The 21,786-nt window shown below is 49.9% G+C and overlaps 1 protein-coding gene across 4 annotated transcripts; it reads right to left on the bottom strand.

Annotated features, from left to right (window-relative positions):
- Nucleotides 1–611: 611 nt before the first annotated feature.
- XKR5 (XK related 5) lies at nt 612–20,924 on the bottom strand. Of its 4 annotated transcripts, none has more exons than XM_008163108.4 (7): nt 20,610–20,924; nt 17,798–17,981; nt 12,318–12,499; nt 9,650–9,859; nt 8,968–9,137; nt 7,977–8,088; nt 612–4,531 (listed from the first exon to the last, which is right to left on the bottom strand). In XM_008163108.4, exons 1-7 carry the CDS (start codon nt 20,665–20,667, stop codon nt 3,234–3,236), a joined length of 2,214 nt encoding a protein of 737 aa, XP_008161330.2. In that variant the 5' UTR covers nt 20,668–20,924; the 3' UTR covers nt 612–3,233. The 4 variants fall into 4 exon arrangements, with proteins under 4 accessions (XP_008161330.2, XP_023956863.2, XP_065443562.1 ...); XM_024101095.3 differs by lacking the exon at nt 20,610–20,924 and adding an exon at nt 20,322–20,566; XM_065587490.1 differs by lacking the exon at nt 20,610–20,924 and adding an exon at nt 19,738–19,946.
- Nucleotides 20,925–21,786: the final 862 nt, after the last annotated feature.

Here is a 21,786-nt window from a genome sequence, read left to right as displayed (position 1 = left end):
TGGACAAAAATAAAATGAAGAACAGGAGTACTTGTGGCACCTTAGAGACTAACACATTTATTAGAGCATAAGCTTTCGTGGACTACAGCCCACTTCTTCGGATGCATAGCTATATGCATCCGAAGAAGTGGGCTGTAGTCCACGAAAGCTTATGCTCTAATAAATTTGTTAGTCTCTAAGGTGCCACAAGTACTCCTGTTCTTCTTTTTGCGGATACAGACTAACACGGCTGCTACTCTGAAACCTGTCAAAAATAAAATGGAATCTAAAACCTGAGCTTGTCTCAATATTGTTTTCTGCTTTTTGAGCCTGCTCTAACCAGAAATAAGACACATTGAATCAAGGCGGAGACCTTCATTGGCTATTCTAGGTGTGACTCTTTTGTGTTTAGGGACAAATAACTTTTTTCCTCTTTTCTACAATGGAAATGGAACGACCGTGTATTTGCATCAGAGCTGCCATTAGTTGTTGTTTGCTGTAAAGCTCTGCAGTGGCTTTGTTTTCCAAAGGTGAGACAGAGCAGCCCAAATTACATTTTTGGAGATATATTTTGTCCCTTGAGCACCCCTCAGTTAACACAGCACATCCAAAAATTCAGACAGGATCTGTTACTTTTCGTGGTTTTTAAAACACCAGTCAGTCAGAGATACTGTCCAAGGTAAAAGCGTAATAAAAGCTGAAGAATGGAGCCACTACAGTGCCTCCAGAATATATCTGCTGATGTAGTTAGTGAGATTAGAACTCATTACAACTGTCTCTTTCCATACCAAGCACATCCAAAATGCTATTGTATAGTCATAAAAAAATACAATCCCGAGTTAGTTACACTGGAAACTAGCTTCAGTGTGACATTAGCACCCAAGCGTTAGTTAAATACATGAAAATCCATCTTGTGAAACCTGCCCAACTAGGCATGTCCAAGCTGTTAAAACTCAATCAAAATAGGGAAGGCAGCTTTTACTGATTGTTCGCCTGGTCAGTAAATCACGGCTCTCCTCCTTGGCAGCAGGCCATGTTAGCGGCACAGCAGGACAATTCTGCCAGGTGTAGTCAATACGAGTGGGATAGTGCTCAAAGACCAATGTGACTTCACTTCTTTTGTTAAACGAGGAAGGAAATGAATTTGCCTGGGCTTGAAATAAATGACTCCAAACATTATTGTTCTGGCTAAGCTAAGAAACGCCCAATTCCATCCCCACCTGTTTTCTGTTCCTGCTTCAGCTGGGCTGGAGTCACTGCCTGGAACTGACAAACCATCCATTTTAACGGAATGCTCAGACATAGCAAGGACATTTTGGGGGGCCATTTATTCACCCTGTTCTCTGTGTCTGTGCGCTGGATACTGGCACACTACAGACTGTGAGCCAAGCCAGCAGCTTGCTGACCAGCCCTCTGAGCTGTAGTGCAGTGTGTCCCTTTAAGGGAACGCGTAGGTGCAGCCACCTCTGCTCCAAGGCTCAGCCCCTCAGTTTCCCCTGACGGATCACGTGACCAAGCGGGAAGTCAGCCCTGGTTTGAATTGGGGGCAGGCAAGCTCTGTGCTCAGTCTGGGAGACAGCAGGATTGAAGCAAGATCTGGAGTAAAGCCTTCCCTAGGGAGCGGGGAAAGAGGCCTGGAGATGGAGCAGTTGGGTGGAGGACTGCAAGAAGGCTGGAGAGAAAGCCTGAGCAGAGGCCAGCGTAGGAAGCGGCTCTGTGACAGGCAGGATTCTGCTCCTGATTTAGAGTATGTCTACACTGCAGCTGGGAGCGAGCCCCCCAGCTTGGGCAGGCAGACTCACGCCAGCTGGGCTTCAGCTAGTGCGCTAAAAATAGCAGTGTGGACACTGCGACTTGGGCAGCAACTCAGGCTCTACTGGATCTGAGCTCACGTGGCCAGCCTGAGTCTCTACTGGAATCACAACGTCCACACTGCTATTTCTAGCACCCTCGCTCAAGCCGAGCTAGTGCAAGTCTGTCTACCTGGGCTGGGAGCTCACCCAGCTGCAGTGTAAACATACCCTGAGGGGCTTCAGCCTGGAGTAGAAAGAGGAGCGGGGCTCCTTCATGGTGCCACCTGGAAGTGGAGGTGAAAAAGTCCCCTGGAGGCAAAGGCCCCCTGAACCCTGCAGCAGGGATTGGTCGGCCCTCCCCACCCTAGAAGGGAAGATCACGGTGCCTGGTTGTGAACTCGTGTTTGCCCGGAAAGGGAAAGACTCTGGCTTCGGGCAGAGGTCAAGATACAAAAACCACCCAGCCAGCAGCTGTTCCTCCAAGGTGGGGAGAAGCAAGCAGCTGGGGAAATAACCCTCTGGAAGGATGGCTGCTAATGGCCGAGTTTCAAGACATTGTCACAAATACGTAAGAGGCCCCATGCTTTAGTTGCTTAGTAAGATCTTTAAATGCCCGATTTAACATCTGTACCTTCCCTTGGCTGCAGAGCTAGGCCATCATAGAGGAGACTACAGTTCCTACTGCTGCAGCCTCAGCCCTAGAGTCAGAGCCAGGCAGAGAGGGTCTCTGGCATTCGTCGTATCCGCTGGCATTGCTAGCATGCTCTGTGGAAGACACTCGGCCCGTTTTCCATCAACCCCCCCTCCTTTCCCAAGCAGTCAATGCATTAGAAAAACGTTGGCACTTTTGCTTTGATGCACTTTTAAGCTGTAAAAGTGACTGAAAATCATGTCTGGTGCTGGATATGCTCTCATGCCCGAGCAGCAGAAGATTCTGTAGCCCAGTGTTAGTCCCCTGAGACAGTCCCTTGCCCATTCCAGTGAATGCCTGCCATCGCAGGATTTCACATCTAATGGAACACCCCTCCTGGCCCACCCACAGAACCCCAAACATACCCAAGTACTATCGTCACAACCTCCGTTAAGCAGCAGAATCGTTGCCCCACTACTTACAGCAGGTTCTGCTACTGCCAATTTACTATGCATCATGTCCCCAGATTGCAGAAGACCAGGGCCATTTCAGATGGAGCAAGCGCACAGCTCCAGAGTTGGACTCTAGCAGGAGTGGTAAGAGACAGCACACAACTGGGGAGCTACTCTGCATGATACAGTACGTGGGTGCAGGAAGGAGGAATCTAGCAATGTACCCCCAGCAGGAGGAAAAGGTTAGAGCTCCAGACAGACAAGAACTGGAGCTGTATGCTCCTATGGAGACTTAAGAGTAAATTATTAACAAGATGTCAGAGGACTGGATTGGACACCAAACACACGGCCCCAGCTGGTTAATTTAGTCTCACTCCATTACAATTGCTCCATCAATCCCGTCAGTTTCGTCCTCTCCTTTGCCTCCCTCAACCTGCAGTCCTGGCTGGGGGGGTCAGTCTTGGGAGTGGACGTGTAGCATGGTTCCTCAGCTGGCCGTAGTCTCCTCTTCACAGCAGCAACCCAAGTCCCAAGGGACGCGGTTCCCCAGTGGTGGCACTGTGCTTGCTCCGTGAACTCCGAGGTCTCCTCGGATGAACTCAGTGCACTGCACTGACTGGTGCAGCAGAGGGACGGACGGCTCTGCAGAAAGCCAGGAGTGCCAACACCCAGGATTGGACTGATATTAGCCATGGTAATGGGGAAGCCCTCTCCTTTACCTACGATGTTGTCTGGTACAGGCTTGAGCCTGCTGTCCTCCACCAGCTCCACAAGGCCATCAGCCACACAGCTGGCTGCTCCCCCACCTCCGTTCAGAGATGCAGTGGCCTCTGCATTGGCACTGAAGTACAGAGTTGGACTCTCGTGCATCTGAGCTGTCCCTTCTGGGTGCTCCACAACAGCTTCCAAGTCAGTGCTGCCGTTGGCACTGCTGTTTGGAGTCAGAGGAGCAGACATGCCTCCCGCTTTGTCTGCCTGAGCTTCACGTCTGCTCGTCGAGTCTGTGCAGTCAGGGGCCTTTGGTGTTGGCCTGTGCTCCTCTTGCAGGGTTGGCATTGTTCTAACAGAGCACATGTTGTGTTCGCTGCTTGCTAGAGTGACGTAAGTAGTCTCCTTCTTGCTCAGGCTTTCTCCAGTGCTGTTCTCTTCTGCCTGAAGTCTCTGTCCTACCACTCTGGCTTTAGGGGTTCCAGGGCATTTTCCCACCGAAGAAAAGCCAAGTTTGGTCTTCGGCCCAAGCATGGCACTGCAGTGTTTGCTTGCCACCCATCCTGAAGGGTAAAGCTCCCCAATTCCACCATCTCCAAAGGCTGCGTTGATCTTGGACATATCCCCAGTTTTCAAGGCTAGCTTTACCAACAGCCAATGATGATGGTTCACCCAGGTGTCTTTCACAGAAGTATGACCGTCAAGTTCTCCAAGTGAGGTCTCACTGTGTGCTCTAGAAGCAGGCCTGGTATGCACCACCTTCGAGACTTCTGCATTTGAAGAGACAATGTCCCCCTGACCTGAAATTCCAAAGCTCTCCCCAGCTTCGTTTACGGACCGGAAAGTGGATCCTTCTGTCCCGTTATACTTTGCAGCTGTGATGCTGCAAGATTTCTTCAGGAAACTCTGCCAGATCTCTGTGGATTTGGGGTGTAGCAGACTGTAATAGATGACCAGAGCCGCAGAGCCTGAAAGAAAGCAAAAAGGAACAACACCTCACTGTGGCATATAGTGCAAAACAGTTAGGAATACTGATGTGATTAGGTATCCAAGCAGTAGCACCATTGCTGATATTCAGTAGTACGCAAAGTTTTTGAGGTAGGGTCTGTTTTACAATTTAAGCATTTTCAATTGCTTATATAAAGGATGCAACTGTGGCTGTGTCATGGGGAGGGAAAACGCACCAGTAGTTAGATGCAATCCTGGCTGCACGGAATCTATCCGAAGAATGCTTCTGGGAGCATCAATACCACCTGCTAGGACCGTCACTCGACAGGTTCAAGTGCAGAGATAAGCAGTCCCTAAGTATTGGGAGATGATATGTGGGGGCAACCATCCACCTAAGACAAGGATCCAACAGGAGACTTGAGCAGAGCTAAGCATCTCTGTACCATCGCTACCTAGTCAGAAGGGATGTCACTTCGTTTTAGACCCAAATTTAGCACTTGTTCAATGCAGACTTACTGCTTGCCAGTGGAAATTATTCCAGAGTGCTGACTCATAGAATATCATGGTTGGAAGGGACCTCAGGAGGTCATCTAGTCCAATCCCCTGCTCAATGCAGGACCAATCCCCTGACAGATTTTTGCCCCAGATCCCTAAATGGCCCCCTCAAGGATTGAACTCACAACCCTGGGTTTAGCAGACCAATGCTCAAACCACTGAGCTCTCCCTCCCCCTTAACATTTTCTTTAAATCAGACTGAACTGCTTCTATGACTCTCCCAGCGTTCCAGCCTTCCTGTTGTGCTGCGGGGTGTTCCTCATTTTATTAGGGCCACCAACGTCCTTTGTCACTGGCAGATTGAGGTTAAGAGCTTGTGGTTAGCAGAGGATGTAGGAGGACAAGGCGTGGGTGGCCGAATAGCAGTTCAAAAATAAGAACATACGTCACTCCTGACGCCAGTCCAGAAAAGACTTCTGCATCAGGTTCAGGACACAGCCATTAGGAGGCCGGGAAGAGGGTTGTGTGAAGAACAGCCTCAAACTCTGCAGAGCTCAGTATGCAGAGAGACGGTGTTAGAGCAACACCTGGGTTGGAGGCCAGACGCCAGCAGTGAAGAACAGGAGCTGCTGGGATTCGGGGTTATATTTCTGGAAATGGCATTCAGAAAACAAGCTGGTGGAAGGGACAGTGGATTAGCGGTGCCATTGCACAGTGAAACAGCAACACGGAGCTGCTTCTGAAGGACAGCTCCTTGTCTGCCCAGGAATAGAGAGACCCAAAGGAGACGTCTAGGGCAACATTTTCAAAGGCTCCTAAGTGACTGAGGTGTTTTTGAAAACATTACCCCCAGACACTCTGAAAAATAAAGCCAAGGGCAGGAGAGAAGTTAATGGAATCAGTTAGACGGCGCGATTCCCTCTGAGCCTCATCTTGATCAAATGCAGGATCTGCTCATTGCCAGATAGAATACTGCCCAAGTCCCGGCCGCTGGCATGAGTTGCAGTGCATGGAGTGATGACGGGGGGCAGGGAAGAAAAACAGCGACGGTGGTTTAGTGAGGAGTTAGGTGCTTGATGCTTCCCCCCCCCCCCCAGTAAAGGAAACGACTTACCAAGGAGATCCTGACAAGGTTGGAGCCAGGCTCCCTCTACAATGGAAGGGTGCGCAACTTGGAGAGCGGGATGGCGGGGAGGAGGCAACTGGCAAATCCCCAAGGGTCAGCAAAGAGAGCCGAGCACAACAAAGCGGATAGAAGGACAGCCCTGGGGTTTCCCTACCCACAACCCTGCCCATGGCAGCTGGTCCCTCCTGAGGTAGGTGGGAGGGGAGCGAGCGCATTAACCTTTCACCACTATGGACTCGGGAGTCACAGCCTTAGAGAGAGAAATCCACTCATGGCTTCAGTGGCTGCTTCCCAGCTCTGTCCTCTGCCCCGCCTACTCCTGACTCGAGTCCAAAGGTCACTGCATGCCTGGGACAGTCTCTTGGGGGTGGAGAACATGTTGTGGAGAAGCCAGTTCCCCCACCCTGTCTACGCAGGTGGAGAGAAACACCAGGCATTCGCTGAGCTGCAGTAAGTTACAATGGGGAGGATATTGTGGAGAGCAGGCACAATGCGAGAGAATCAAGGCTAACGTTTTCCTGTGCAAGTCACTACATTGTTGCAAAGGGATAGTCATGCCCAGCATCCTTCACAATGCAGGGCCGCATTCAGTCCTCAAGTGCATGCACCTGACTGAATGGGAGCACGATCACCCGCCAAGGGCCAAATCTGGTCCCTGAACGAGGGGGATCTCCCCCCACCCACATTTCTACATAGTCCTTCATCAACGTACTCTCAGCCAGAAGAAAGGAACACACCTTAACAAAACCAATCTGTCTTGTATCTCTACTCATTTCACTGGTAAGAGTTTCCGAACAGTGATCCTCTATACTACAGCACCACCAACACCAAATGCTCAAAAATCACAAGTCAGGCCCGCAAAATAACGAGACTTTTTTAAGCCAACCATAGCATTTGCTTCCTGGTTTCAGGGCCTTCAGAGTGCACTGAAGTCACTTTTTCAAGCATCCCTCTGCTACCATGAGGGCTAGGAAGTCACCCTTTTAAAAAGGGAAGGCCAAGATCGACTCCATGTTAGAAACCAGGACGCAGGTGGTCTGGCCTACTGTCAGAGCAAGGGGGTTAGATCTAGTGTGCAGGCATCCAGGCAGGGAATGGAAGCGAAGGGTCGGAGCTGGCATTTACTCCCACATACCGGAGCCAGAAGGCTGAGCCAAGTTGGGGCCAGGAACCAAAGCTAAGGATCAGAGTCAGGGTTGAATATCAAATGCCAGAGCCAAGGGTTGAGCCAGTCAAAAGTCGGGGGTGGGGTCAAAGCCAGGGTTGGTAGCCGATGGTCAGGAGCAAGATGAAAAGGCAGGAATCGGGGAGAGGCAAGAATCAGGCACGAAACAGGATCAAGGCAGGAGCTGGAAGTGAGGAGAAGGTCAGGAGTGGAGCAGCAATCAGCACCAGGCTTAGATCAGGGTTACAGGAGACAGGCAAGAGCAGGGTCTGATGTGGCCGCAGCAGAAAGTCTTCACAACAGGTTGGACAGCCCACTCGGTCACTTCCTGGCTTAAGTAGCAGATGTGAGCCAATCAGGCGGCTGCAGGCCTTTAGTGCTCCGACAGAACTTCCCGTGGGGCCTGACTTTCCAAGTTCAGCGAGATGATGCTTTGCCTATCTCCCTTGGCTGGCCCCGAGGGAGTGTCAGTGATCCAGAGACCCCTGGGTTCTAGACCTGCACCCTCGGATCCTCCCAATATGACTCCAGGAACCAGAGCTTTTGGAAAAGATACCGACCCTCATGAGAAAATTGTGAGAGCTGGCAACACTATTCTAGGCAGCTTCTCACAGTGCTCTCATCAGCATAGTATCCGAGCACCTTCTGATTCAGAGCGTGAGAAAGCAATAGATCTTACCAATCACGAATCCAGCCATCACAGCCCCTGTCATAAACAGGCTCTCCCGCCGCGCCCCCTGCAGGAGGTCTGTGGCCAACATCAAAAGGAAGATGTTCTCTATCAGCATTATCTGCAGGGCAAAGGCAAGATAGCTGTCACTCAGAGCTGCATGTGCGCCAACTGGTTGTAGACACGGCTCCTACTGCGGAGGGAGTTAAATGACACACATGAATAAGTTCTAAGCTTTACCTATTTATTTTGCTCTCCCTTGCTTTCATACCCTGAGCTCCCGCTACCATTCTGGCCTTCTCCCCCACGTAGGTTTTGAATAGAAATGAAACACGGCTCTTTGCTTGTGAAAATAAATTGCAAGTTTTTATAGTACCTTTTCTGTGCCAAAGCATCTCCACACACCAGCAACATGGAACAGGTTCAGCACAGATCTGAGAGCACCGCCAGACACCACGGAACCGGCAACGCGCACGTGTTTCCCACGAACAATAATAGTAGCAGCCTTTATTGTATTTAGAAGGAGCCTCCCAGGGCTGCCGCGCTGCACCTTTCATGAGCGCTAAATTCACTTAATCTTTATAACCTCTTCGATTCTAGGAAAGTGTATCCACTCCGATTAGCATAGCAGGATTTTTCAAGTGGAACTGATGTTGCCAACATAAAAATGTAGCTATGCAGGCTAAACTAACGGTAGTCAAATATCATGCCCCAGGGCAGAGACTGATCATTATAAGGGTCAGAAAGTAAGTGCCACCCCAGGGAGCACTGCTGTTAGAAGCAGGAAATGGGGAAATGGCTCACCGGAAGCATAAGGTGAAGGTCACTGCTGGAAACCCGTTACTGTTTATTATGGCCAGACTCTATGGGCTCCATTGTAGGACACACAGAAGCGGCCACGGCCCTTACTGCACAGGTCGTTTACGGTTAGATTAGTTCTTAATTGTTTTTGTTGTTAGTGACTGTGACTCTAAGAGCCAAGAGGAGACCAAGCACTTACCGCATAAAACACAGCCACTCTGTACCTGGAGGGGCCAGCTTGGAAGTTAATGTAGCAGAAGATGTACACGGCCCCCACCAGGAAGTTGAACAGTCTCCAGTGACAGGAACTCGCTATGATGTCAGTTTGCTGAGACACCAGCCAGAAGGACATCACCAGACAGTGAGCACCTCGGCGGGGAAGGCAGAGAGTAAAAAGCAAATTAGCTGCTGTGGTGAGCTGAGGGGGGGAAGCTAGCAAATCTCACAAGCATCAGAGCCTAGGTCAATGGATTCAGGCTTGCGGGGCTAAAAAGAGCAGTGCCGACATTAGAGCTTGGGCTGGAGCCCGGGCTCTGAAACCCAGCGAGGAGGAAAGGTCTCAGAGTCCGGGCTCCAGACCAAGTGGGATTACTCTACTATTTTTAGACCTGGGCCCCAAGTTTACTGACCCAGATTCTGAGACTGAGCGCTGTGGGTCTTTCTTTGCAGTGTAGACATGATTTAGTTGGTGTTGGTCCTGCTTTGAGCAGGGGGTTGGACTAGATGACCTGCTGAGGTCCCTTCCAACCCTGATCTTCTATGATTCTATGAATCCTCCTCAGTGAGAGAAACTGGAGAATTACGCCACCTAGTGTCTGTTCACAACAGGGGACACAGGAGACTATTAACTGCACAAGCATGCACAGGAAATCTCATCTTACCTGCTGCGACAAAAACCCAGACAGGATAGACTCTGGCAAAGAGCACCAGGGCCACGACCCTCGTTCCTAGCATTCCTGTCCTCCACAACAACTGGCACAGGAGGGCCGCTGCTGGCATGTAGAGATGACCTGGTTTCATTAGGCATGTAAAGCGGCTGTAAGAGACTAAAGACCAGGAGAGGGAGAGCAGGGAAAGTCCAGCACTGACACCTACAAATAAAGGAGGAGGGACATTATTCAAAAGGCACCATGAGGGGTCCGAAATCCACGGCACCTGCATTCCACAGGACAGATGGTTTTCACTCCAGCTGGAGCACTTGACCAAATGTTCCTCTGCTGACCTGTGTTTGTTCTCCACTAAACCCTCACCTCGATTTCTTTCCTTCCCCAGTTATCAGTTTTATTAGGATTAAAAGTATCTTTTGCAACAGCCATTAAAAGACCATCAATCCACTGACAATTGTTCTCATGCTAATACACACCAGTGCATCAAGCACACCTTCTTATTACTGGCAGGATACTGGGCTAGGTGGACCTTTGGTCCGACCCAGTATGGCCGTTCTTATGTCTGTTCTACTTCATCAGTACTGTCACAACTTCAGTGTAACTGCATCTCTATCTCCTCACCCATGGTCCAGTCCAGGGACGCCCGGTCAGGTCTCCAGCCATCACCTGTCTCTGGGCAGGGACCCTGCCCACTCCTTTCTGAGCTGGGGGTTTTAAGGCTGCACAGCTCCCTACCTTACACTGTGATACCCCAGCAAGCCTGTCTGCCCAACAGCCAGGCCCTGGGTGTTGCTTTCTCTCTGAGAGTGATGAACAGTGTATTGCCCTCAGTTACCACGCAACTCCTTCTGAGCAAGTGTAACACTGACAGACCCCGGTCGTCGTCGGGCAGAATCAAACCTGGGGCCTTTGGCGCTTAGTGCATGAGCCTCTAGCGCAAGAGCTAAAAGCCACTAGCTGTTAGCTAAGGCTGTAGAGCAGATCCATAATCTCTCTCTCTCTCTAAGTGGTCTCAGCGCCACTAGATGGGACAGAACACCACACCCAGGAAGTGTGTGGGTTACACAAGCACGTTTATTCTTAAGGTAAAAGCATTACAGAGAAAACATAATAAAAATAATACAGATTTAAAGCCACACGAAACATACCAGGAGTCACCCATCCATCTTATGGGGCTCTCATAGGCCAAAGTCTTTCCAACCCTTCTGCAAGGGTTAGTCAGAAAGAAGCCCCTTTCATTCTTTTATACCAAAAACCCTTTCTTTGTTCCCTAGTCTCTGAAAAACCCAGCCTGAGCCAGTCTAGGCAACCCCCCCCACCCGCCCGAACTGTTTAGTCTCAGTGATTCGCCTTAACCCCTCCCCGCCTCCAACCCTAGTTTTAGTTCCTGGAGGCGCTGTGGGTACCCCTCCTCCATGGACTACAATACACTCACACAGAAACCATTCATAAATGTAATACAATGGCCCCTCCAAAGATACTGCCTGCGATTGCAATCGCTCTCACAAGTATGTTCCATTGCACACCTATGGGGAAACCTTTGTGTGTGAGAGAGGGACTCCTAGCATTTGTGGGACTGATAGCCCTGGATAGCTGAGTCTTCTATTCCCGCACACACACACACACACAGTAGGAATACCACAGGCAGTGGCAGCGCAAGTTTATCCCATCCTCCCATACCCCTAGTCTGAAGGAACCAGCAGTTCCTCTAGTAGGGTGTTTCTAGTACTGAATTACAGTGCGACCATGGGCAACTTACGTTTCTGTGCCTCAGTTTCCCTATTTGCAAATCAGAGCTGACACTTGACCTTTATAAAGCGCTTGGAGAGCTACACATGGAGAGTATTAAGCACCATGGTTATTAATTCTTCATGCTCATTCGGTCTGTGGCTTCTCTCGTAAGACTGTCCCTTAGCATCAGCCACAGTGACTTCTCTCCAATGGGCTGAGAACACTAATTTTATCTTTTCAGTGGCCGATCCTCATGCACCTGATCTGGATTCGAACCTGCCAGGGAAGTGGAATGCTAGTTCTATATAAGGAGAGAGGCTCTCTGTGCCATTGCAGGATAATTCTGAATTTTGCAGGGCGATAAACTGGATAGTCCATCTCAAACGGCAAGGATTCTATGCCTACCCCAAGATCAGTCCTCAAGCCATCACGCACCCCAGTAAACCTAGTGATTAACTCCTCCAGAGGTGAGACAAACACGGGCCTCCCGACAGTCCTCCGTCCTGGCCACACATGGAACCCAAATTCAATTCCCCGTTTCTCTGCTGCGGCATGAACTGGCCGCTGCGCTGCTGAAGAGCAGTCACACTGCAGGCAGATTAAGGAGCGAAGAGGGCATGCTCTGGCTCTTCTCTGTCATAAGGAACGCAGCCACTGCGTGGGGGTCACAAGAAAACGGTTGGGAAAAGATGGGGAACCCTTGAGAGAGCGGAGAGACACCAGCCTTTGCTGCTAAGAGGCTAATTTTGTAAAAGCACCGTTCTGAATATGTTTTTCTCCAGTTAGTCTGCAATCTGGTCCTTCATCCTGAAAGTCCACTCCTGCTACCTGTGCCCATCTACCCTGGGAACATTAGAAGACACATACATTAGAGGACATACATCTCACACATACATCACCTTCCTTCTATATTTAAAGACTCCCCACTTACCTGGGACAAGGCCAGTCGGTTCCACCGCCACAAAAACGTAGCTCTGGAGCAACAGGTGGGGCAAGGTCTGCAGCAGGGCTTCCAAGAGCCGCAGAACTGACAGGTCCCCCAGCTGCATGAGGAGATCTCCAGCAATGGAGCTTCCTCCAGCCTTCGCAGCTGTCCACAGAGCGTCCCAATGCCTGAAGGAGTACAAACCACAATCAGGGCTCTTCGAGGCAAAGGACCTGTGCCTGATTCTGATCCTACTTCCATCAACTTGACAGCGTTACTCTACTGCTTTCAGCAGTTACTTCTGATGTACACAGGTGTGATCTAGAGCAGTGGTTCTCAACCAGGGGTCCGGGGCCCACTGCAGGGCTGTGAGCAGGTTTCAGGGGGTCCGCCAAGCAGGGCTGACATTAGACCTGCTGGGGCCCAGGCAGAAAGCCAAAGTTCCACCACCTGGGGCTGAAGCCCGGGGCTCCAAGTCCCACCACCTAGGGCTGAAATCAAAGCCTGAGCAACTTAGCTTCGCAGGACCCCCTGTGGCATGGGGCACCAGGCAATTGCCCTGCTTGTTACCTCCTAACGCTGGCCCTGGCTTCTGTATGCAGAAAAACAGTTGCTGTGGTACGGCCGGGCCGTGGAGTTTTTATAGCATGTTGGGAGGGCCTCCGAAAGAAAAAGGCTGAGAACCCCTGATCTAGAGGAGAATCAGGCCCTTTGGACCCTGTGCAGTCATTTCCCCTTGTGTAAAGTGATAACATCCTGATCCAGGGGCATTTTACACCCAGCGTCAATGACTACAAATGGCTTGAAGTAGTGGAAAATCAGGACTCTTGGTTTCATGCTTCCCTGTAAAGCACTTAGCACGTTGCTGGTGCTAAACCCGGGATCGGCAACCTTTGGCACGCAGCCCGTCGGGGAAATCCGCTGGTGGGCTGGGATAGTTTGTTTACCTGCAGCGTCTGCAGGTTCGGCCGATTGCAGCTCCCGCTGGCCGCAATTCGCCATTCCAGGCCAATGGGGGCTGCGGGAAGCGGCGGCCAGCACATCCCTCGGCCCACACCGCTTACTGCAGCCCCCATTGGCCGGGAACAGCGAACCGTGGCCAGTGGGAGCTGCGATCGGCCAAACCTGCGGACGCTGCAGGTAAACAAACCGTCCCAGCCCGTCAGCGGATTTCCCTGACGGGCCGCATGCCAAAGGCTGCCCATCCCTCTGCTAGACAAATAATTCTGAGCAGGAATTGTAGATGATAAAGTTATTAAATACACACACACACTAATTATACACACACCCTTGAGAGTTCCCTTCCAGTCGCTCTGAGTGCATTACAGTGCATTACAGGTGCTCCTCCACCTCCAGAGCCACTATTTGATCCGGTTCAATACATGAACTTTAGCTAATCTGTTAACATTGACACAATTTTAATCAATGACTTGTTACTGATACCCACCAATGTAATTTATGTCACAACTTGTAATCTTTTAGAGGTGTTTACTTAAGGTAAATACTGGGATTTTGCAATAAACCCTATGCACACAGTAAATACAGCCATCTGGCAGACCGGCCCTTAGCCAGAGGCTATTTAGTTTTATACTTCAGGCCTGTATAGACATTCCTAACAGAGACACTGGTTAACTGGTAAGCAGTAGTCTTACTGGGTAACCGGCGTTAACCGTTAACCCCGTCCCGGTGGCCACAGCGACCCCATGTTGCCCATCTGGCCAGAGCAGCCATGCCTGCCGGATCGGCTCCAGCTGCTTAATCAGTTAACCATTTAAATGAAATATTTGTAATCGTTTAAACGGTTAAATTTTTCAACAGTATTTACATCCCTAGAATGAACATGAGTGTTGAGAAACCAATAACCCCTTCAGTGCCATCATGAAAGGACAGTGCAAAAATTGATAAGTCCAACGTTTAGCCTTCTTCCTCCAACACCCAGCTGTTTGCAAAGGTTTATACAATGGGTGTCTCCCCGCCATGCAACTAGAGTCCTAATCCCTCAGCACGAGGACCAGTCAGCTCTACAACCGTGTTGCACCAAGGCCATGTCTACACACAGAAATTTTACTGGTTCAACTAAAGGTCAGCTGTTAAATCAATGCAATTACAATGGTGGAGCGCTGTGCGTGCACCAAGTTGTTTTCATGTGGCTCTATTTGAATGGTTAACAGTGTCCCCAAATTATGGCATCTCAAAGGCTTTTGCATGGTTTGTGATCATGGTTAGGTCTCACCTACATTACAAAATGGAATACTTTTGTAACCAGTTCCCTAGACTAAGTAGTTGTAATACAGATGTGGTTTGGTCATTTAGTTCATTCTTCTCGTAGTGTGGAGCACCATCCCCTGCAATTTATTCTCCAATACTTTGTCCAATCTAGCTGTAAAAGAGCTCCAACAGGTGGTGCTTTCACCACCTTATTTCACACCCTCCTAGATCTCATTTGTCAGGTAGTGCTCTAGTTCAACCACAAGTTATTGGGCTAGACCAGGGGCTCTCAAACTGCGGGTCGGACCCCTTAGGGGGTCGCGAGGTTATTACATGGGGGGTCGCGAACTGTCAACCTCCACCCCAAATCCCGCTTTGCCTCCAGAATTTATAATGAATTAAATATATAAAAAAGTGTTTTTAATTTATAAGGGGGGTCGCACTCAGAGGCTTGCTATGTGAAAGGGGTCACCAGTAAAAAAGTTTGAGAGCCTCTGGGCTAGACGCTGGAATCGCTGGGTGAGATTCCATGGCTGCGTTATGCAGGAGGTCAGACTAGATGATAAGCCCATCCTGGCCTGAAAAGAAATCTGTGACAGTTTCTCCCCAATCATCTGCTAACATTATTAAATGTAACTGCATACGCTCAAGGGCAGAGATAAGAAGTTCACTTATGGAGACAGCTTCCAGTTTCAAACTCCTGAGAGTGACTAATTGCTTTAAGAAAAGCGCAATGTGTCCTTTGAGATATCCGTTTACAATAGCACTATTATACACTTTATAGAAGCTTCACAAACCAACAGAGGAAACATTATTGAATAAAAAAAAACCCACACACATTATTGGCATTAATCACAAGTTACATATAAAGGGCAAACAAACTTTGTGAGCATTAATCGAGCATCTTCCACTCCCCTTCCCCACCTCCCAATTTAATCTGGACAAGATCTGAAGGATTTTTAGGGTCTTCAATTAAAATAAGAACAAAAACAAAGCAAAAAAACCTAGACAAATAAACCTTCCTTTCAACAACAGGAATAATGGACAGTCCCTAGGACTTTTTTCCACTACTTGGGAAAAGAGAAGCATTCTCAACTAGTATCATCATATTGGACCACTCAAGCTGAATAACAGCATTAAGGGTGTGATGTCTTTACATGTCACCAACCTGCCAGAACATGTCAGCTTTCCCATCATCTTACTCTCAGGTCCCATCTTCCTCCATACAGTAGAACCCCTATTTGATTATCCCCTATTTTATGGGGGATTGACTTCATCAAACTGAACATCTCAAGATTCCAGGAGGTGTGGTGCATAGGTTAATTCTTTAATCGCTCAATGATAGTTTATATAACGAATGGTAACAACTGGATACAGTGTTCTTGATTTTTCTTTGAGGGAGAGAATTGCACCTCATCTTTGCCACCAAATATCTTAGTCTTTTCAAACCTGGGAAATGTGGTCTAGATGAAATTATTATAAGATGGGTGCACAACTGGTTGAAAGATTGTACTCAAAGAGTAGTTATCCACGGTTTGCTGTCAAACCAGGACGGCAGATCTAGTAAGGTTCTGCAGGTGTCAGTCCTGGGTCCAGTACTAGTCAATATTTTCATTAATGACTTGGATAATGGAATGGAGAATGGGCTTATAAAATATGCAGATGACACCAAGCTTGGAGGGGCTGCAAATACTGTGGAGGACAGGATTAGAATTTAAAAAGAACTTGGTCTGAATTCAACAAGATGAAATTCAACAAAGACAAGTGCAAAGTACTTCACTGAGGAAGGAAAAATCAAAAGCACAACTATAAAATGGGTAGAGCCCTGCAGGGATACAAAATTTATATCTGCAGATGCAAATATCCACTGATATAAAGTGGCAAAAAAGGAGTGCATCAACGGAAGGGTTATATGCAAGACACAGGAGGAATACTTAAGTGGATCACAAATTGAGTGAGAGTCAACATGATGAGGTAACTGTCCCTCTCTACTCAGCACTGGTAAGACAGCTGGAATACTGTGTCCACTTCTGGGAATCACACTTAAGGAAAGATGTGGACAAATTGGAGAGAGTCCAGGGGAGAGCAACAAAAAGCTCAAAGGATTAGAAAACTTGACCTCTGAGGAAAAGTTAAGGTAACTGGACACGTTTAGTCTTTTGGAAAGAAGACTGACGGGGGGAACATGATAATCTTCAAATATGTAAAGGGCTGTTATAAAGAGGATGGTGATCAACTGTTTTCTAGGTCCACTTAGATAGGACAAAAAGTAATGGGTTCTATTTTCAGTAAGGGAAATTTAAGTTAGCTAGGAGGAGGGATAGCTCAGTGGTTTGAGCATTAGCCTACTAAACCCAGAGTTGTGAGCTCAATCCTTGAGGGGGCTGCTTAGGGATATGGGTCAAAATCAGTACTTGGTCCTGCTAGTGAAGGCAGGGGGCTAGACTCAATAACCTTTCAAGGTCCCTTCCAGTTCTAGGAGATGGGATATCTCTATTAATTTTATTTATATTAGGAAAACTTTCTATTAGTTAGTAGATAAGATCTGGAATAGACTTCCAAGGGAGGTTGTGGAATCCCTGCCACTAGAAGTTTCTTAAGAAGAAGTTGGACAAACACCTGTCAGAGACAATCTAGGTCTACTTGGTCCTGCCTCAGTGCAGGGGTCTGGACTTGATAGCTTCCTGAGGTCTCTTTCAGCTTGACAGTTCTATAATTCTATGTTGGTTGAAGGATCAGAGTCACACACAGTGGTAGAAAGATGGTTCAGACAATCAGTCATTTGTGAGACCAATGCCCATAAAATCAGGGTTCTACTGTAATTAGAAACCAGGCTAGCAACTTTCTAGAAGACAGTGTCTACACACAGTTCTGTGGTTTGAAGTCTCAGTGTACCATAGGAAAATCCTGATCCTACACTGCAGAACGAGACACCTAGCACAGGGGTCGGCAACGTTCGGCACGCGGCTCGCCAGGGTAAGCACCCTGGCGGGCCGGGCCAGTTTTATTTACCTGCTGACGCGGCAGGTTCGGCCGATCGCAGCCCCCACTGGCCGCGGTTCGCCGTCCCGGGCCAATGGGGGCGGCGAGAAGCGGCGCGGGTGAGCGATGTGCTGATGTGTTGCCGACCCCTGACCTAGCACAACTCCAATGGTTCTCCTTGCAACATAACACACACAGGCACGCACACACTTTCCATGCAAAGTACATATATTTGTCCTCAGAAGTTTAGATCTCAAGCCTCCTAATGCTTCAAAAGCTCTGAGTTGTTTTCTCACCGCTTCCAAATCCCCAGCTGCAGCACGTGCACTGTCACCAGACAGCAGCAGCCTCTGTGCCCATCTGCCCGGAACCAAGAGAAGCTGAGGAGCTGAACTATATAGTCAGGTAGAAGCAAGGCAATGGTCAACCAGCACCAGAGATACCGGCCAGAGAGAAGATAATGGACGATGGTGCAGACCCCTGAAAAAGGGAAAAGAAACAATATGATAGATGGTGACAGACGGGGTACCTCTCCCACCTGGGCTCTAAGAGTGTACCAGCCTTTGTGGCCCAAATCACATTTGCCCACAAGCATCATCACTCTTTCTCCCATGTCACTTCTTAGGCCTGGGGCAAAGCTCCCCATAAAGATCCACAGAGGCACTACATTCAACTCCTTCAAACTCACCTCTCCCACAATAGCTACACAATGCTCAGCAACGGCTATTTATCTCCTGTGCTGTGACCTCTGTTTGTTACACTTAGCATAAGATCTCACTGTTACCTTGTGCTCCCTTAGTCTGTATCTTTTGCATCCATTTAGTGCAGGGATCGGCAACCTTTGGCACGTGGCCCACCAGGGAAATCCGCTTGCGGGCCGAGCGGTTTGTTTACCTGCAGTGTCCGCAGGTTTGGCCGATCACAGCTCCCACTGGCTGCGGTTTGCAGTTCCAGGCCAATGGGGGCTGCAGGAAGCGGCGTGGGCCGAGAGATGTGCTGGCCGCCGCTTCCCACAGATCCCATTGTCCGGGGACGGTGAACTGCAGCCAGTGGGAGCTGCGATCGACCAAGCCTGCGGACGCTGCAGGTAAACAAACCGTCCCATCCTGCCAGTGGATTTCCCTGACAGGCCGCGTGCCAAAGGTTGCCAATCCCTGGTCTACAGTCTTATATTTAGATTGCGAATTCTCTGGGTGACCGTCTTTTTCGTTATCTTGCTTGCACAGCACAGGGGCCCTGATCCATAGATGTGGCCTCTAGATGCTACCACCACACAAATTAATAATAAAAATAAGTTCTCTGCTCTTAAAGCAAAAGAGGTTCGGATTAGGTTTTCAGTTTGGGCTCAACTCTATACAGAGAGAGGTTTTTTCCTTCCTTAACACTTTTGAAATCTTATTTCTAAGTGTTGGTTAATGTGTAACATAACTTTGCATGTTAGCAAAGGATAATTTGTAAAAAAGATGAAGTTATGTGTGCACCCAGCCTAGCGGTTCTCAACCTATTTAACACTGTGGGCCGCATCCAATTCTACCTCTATGGTCCTGAGGATGTCACATAGGCCGCAGCTGTGTACTGACTGGGCTGCAAGTTGAGAACCACTGATCCAGCGCCTGGCACAATGGGGTTCTGCTCCATGACTGGGCCTCCTAGGCACTATGGCATTACAAATCACAAACAGATACTCTCTCCTCAATTTAACCAAAGCCTTTTAAACACGTAGGGGCTTGTTTTCTGGAGAGTGTGTGTAAAGCAATGAGTAAAATGATAAATAACCCAGAGCGCTCATAGTAGACTGCACAGTGCTTCACCCAGGGGGTCAGCCTTATTATCCCCGAATTAAGGGAGCAGGAGAGGGGGAGTGACCTGTCTAAGGTTTAGCAGACCGGTGGTAGAGGCAGGAACCCAATCCAGGTCTCCTGAGTCCCAGTCTAGCGTTTTATTCACATAGGCCACACTGTCCCCTCAAAGAAGTAGCAATCCTTTCTGTCTGCCCTTTCGTTGTTGTCACCTGCTGTCAGGGATGGATCTAGAATAGCTCAGTGGGACTCCCAGGAACGGCTCAGGCCAATCCAGATCCGAACTTCCCAAACTCTGGGCTTGCTCAGGTCCAGGATTCTGGCGTAGGACAGTCACTGAGAATAAGGGAGAGCTGGGCCTGGGACCCTCCCTAGCCAGCAGCTCTGAGCCAGGGGCATCAGCCTGCCCTGCACAGGGTGAAGCTTCTCCCACGCACCTGCCTGCTCCGGTAGGGACCCGGTAAGGTTGCAGATTCAGGTTGGATGCATTCCTGGAGGTTTACTGATTTCATCCCATGCCATAACCTTTCATTAAAGAATCATCTTTAATTCCTGGAGATACGAGGACCATCCTGGAGGGCTGGCAACCCTTGCAGCAGCAGGCCCCCCGCCCCCGGGGCAGCCTGCAGAGGAAAGGGGAAGGCAGCAGGATTCGCGGAAGAGCCCAGCACGCAAAGGGTTAAAGATTTTAAAAACGACGCGCGCGCTCAACCAGCAGCGCTCCCCTCCTTGGTGCGCTGCAAGGAAACGGCCGGAGCCGGGCCCGATCCTGCACCGGTGCCAGGGGCTCAGCCCGGCACGCTCTCCCCCGGCCCCTCCGTGCAAACCAGCCGGCCATGTGCATGCTCCACGTGCAGTCGTAGGGCGGCGGGGGGGGACAGCACAGTTGCTCCGCAGGTCACAGCGGCTGCACGCAGGAATGGGGCTGGGGGAGGTGGGGTGCAGCTTGGTCGGGTGCCCGGTCAGTGTGTGTAGTTCCGCTGGCGAGTTGCATGCAGAAGGGGTGCAGCGGCGCAGTTACCGGGGTGCCCACTGCGGGGCGGCGGAAGCAGCTCGGGTGGGGGCGCAGCTCCGGTGTGTAGCTCCATTGATTAGTTGCAGGCAGACGGGTGCAGCGCGCGAGGGACATGCAAGTGTGTTGGGGATGCGCAGCCCCCCCGGTTAGTTGCAGGGACGGGGGTGCAGGCAGCGCGGTTACACGGGGGCATTGCATTGGCGGCCGGGGGAGAGGGGGTATGCGGCGTTGGGTGCCCGGTGCCTGTGCAGCCCCGCTAGTTAGCTGCAGGTCCCGCCGGGCCGGGAGACTCACGCGCGCTCTGTTCCGCCGCCAGCAGCAGGAGCGAGAGTCCCGCGAAGGCTGCGCGCATCCTCCTCCTTCGCCCGGGGCGGCCCGAGCCCGGCGGCGCCCAGCTCCGGTGCAAGGACTCCGGAGCAGCCCGGCTCCCCTTCAAGGGCCAGCCCGGCGCCCGCCCAGGGCTTTGCCTCCCGCCTTTGCAATGCCAGAGAGTTCTTGGGGGTCGGTTTGGCGCGGGGGGGGGGGGGGGGGGGGTGCAGCAGCAGCTGCATTTGCAGGGACAGGCACTGGTTCCCTGCCAACTTTCTAATGGCACAAACCCCCAAAGCTTTGCCCTTGCCCCGCCTCCTTCCCGAGACCCCGCCCCTTCTCCAAGGCCCCGCCCCTGCTCACTCCATCCCCCCTCCCTCAGTCGCTTGATCTCACCCACCCTCACTCACTTTCACTGGGTTGGGACAGGGGATTGGGGTGTAGGCTCCGGACTGGGGATGAATTCAAAGCAAAAAAGGTTTCTCTCACCAAATGCTTACAGCAGTCTGGTTGGATTCCTTCAGCCACGACCACTCCCCCAGTTCAATGATGCTTCCTTTGTCTTTCGAACATTATTGAGGCCGTAAGTAGAGATGAGGGAAAAGAGGTGATTTTGGGGCCCTGTTCCTCATCCTCTTTGAGAATTATCTCCAGCTGGAGTTCTGGTGACATCCAGTCTGTTTACATGGGAGGTAAATTTTTCCTTTACACCCTTCTGCTTGCCAAAGAATGGCCGCTTAACCAGGTGATAGTCCATTTGATTTTGTTGACACATACAGTTTACCATGACAATAATGATCAGCAAATTATGAGTTTTCAAATGATACTTCACAAGGCATGCTTTGTACAAGATATTGTATAGTTTTGTAAAAAGGATGAACATGAGGGTACAGACTGTCATATAGGCCCATAAGCCTAACGTCAGTAGCAGACACATTGGTTGAAACTATAGTAAAGAACAGAATTATCATTGATGACCATAAATTGTTGGGGAAGAGTCAGCACGACTTTTGTAAATGGAAATCATGCCTCACCAATCTATTAGAATTCTTTGAGGGATCAACAAACATGTGGACAAAGGTGATCCAGTGGATATAGCATACTTGGACTTCAGAAAGCCTTTGGCAAGGTCCCACACCGAAGGCTCTTAAGCAAAGTAAGC

This window comes from Chrysemys picta, chromosome 3, assembly GCF_011386835.1.
Source record: "Chrysemys picta bellii isolate R12L10 chromosome 3, ASM1138683v2, whole genome shotgun sequence".
In the NCBI taxonomy this organism is placed as follows: domain Eukaryota; kingdom Metazoa; phylum Chordata; order Testudines; family Emydidae; genus Chrysemys; species Chrysemys picta.
Note: the sequence above shows the minus strand (reverse complement) of the source record. Positions and strands in the feature narration are given on the sequence as shown.

What these genes read in the sequence shown, in the direction of transcription:
- XKR5 (XM_065587489.1), bottom strand. Translation starts at nt 20,866, where the DNA reads ATGCAGCTGCTGCTGCACCCCCCCCCCCCCCCCCCCCGCGCCAAACCG. An exon ending in ACCGACTGGCCTTGTCCCAG is followed by an intron (nt 9,860 to 12,317) that starts GTAAGTGGGGAG and finishes CTTTATTTGTAG; the next exon opens with GTGTCAGTGCTGGACTTTCC. An exon ending in GATGGCTGGATTCGTGATTG is followed by an intron (nt 4,532 to 7,976) that starts GTAAGATCTATT and finishes GCTTTCTTTCAG; the next exon opens with GCTCTGCGGCTCTGGTCATC.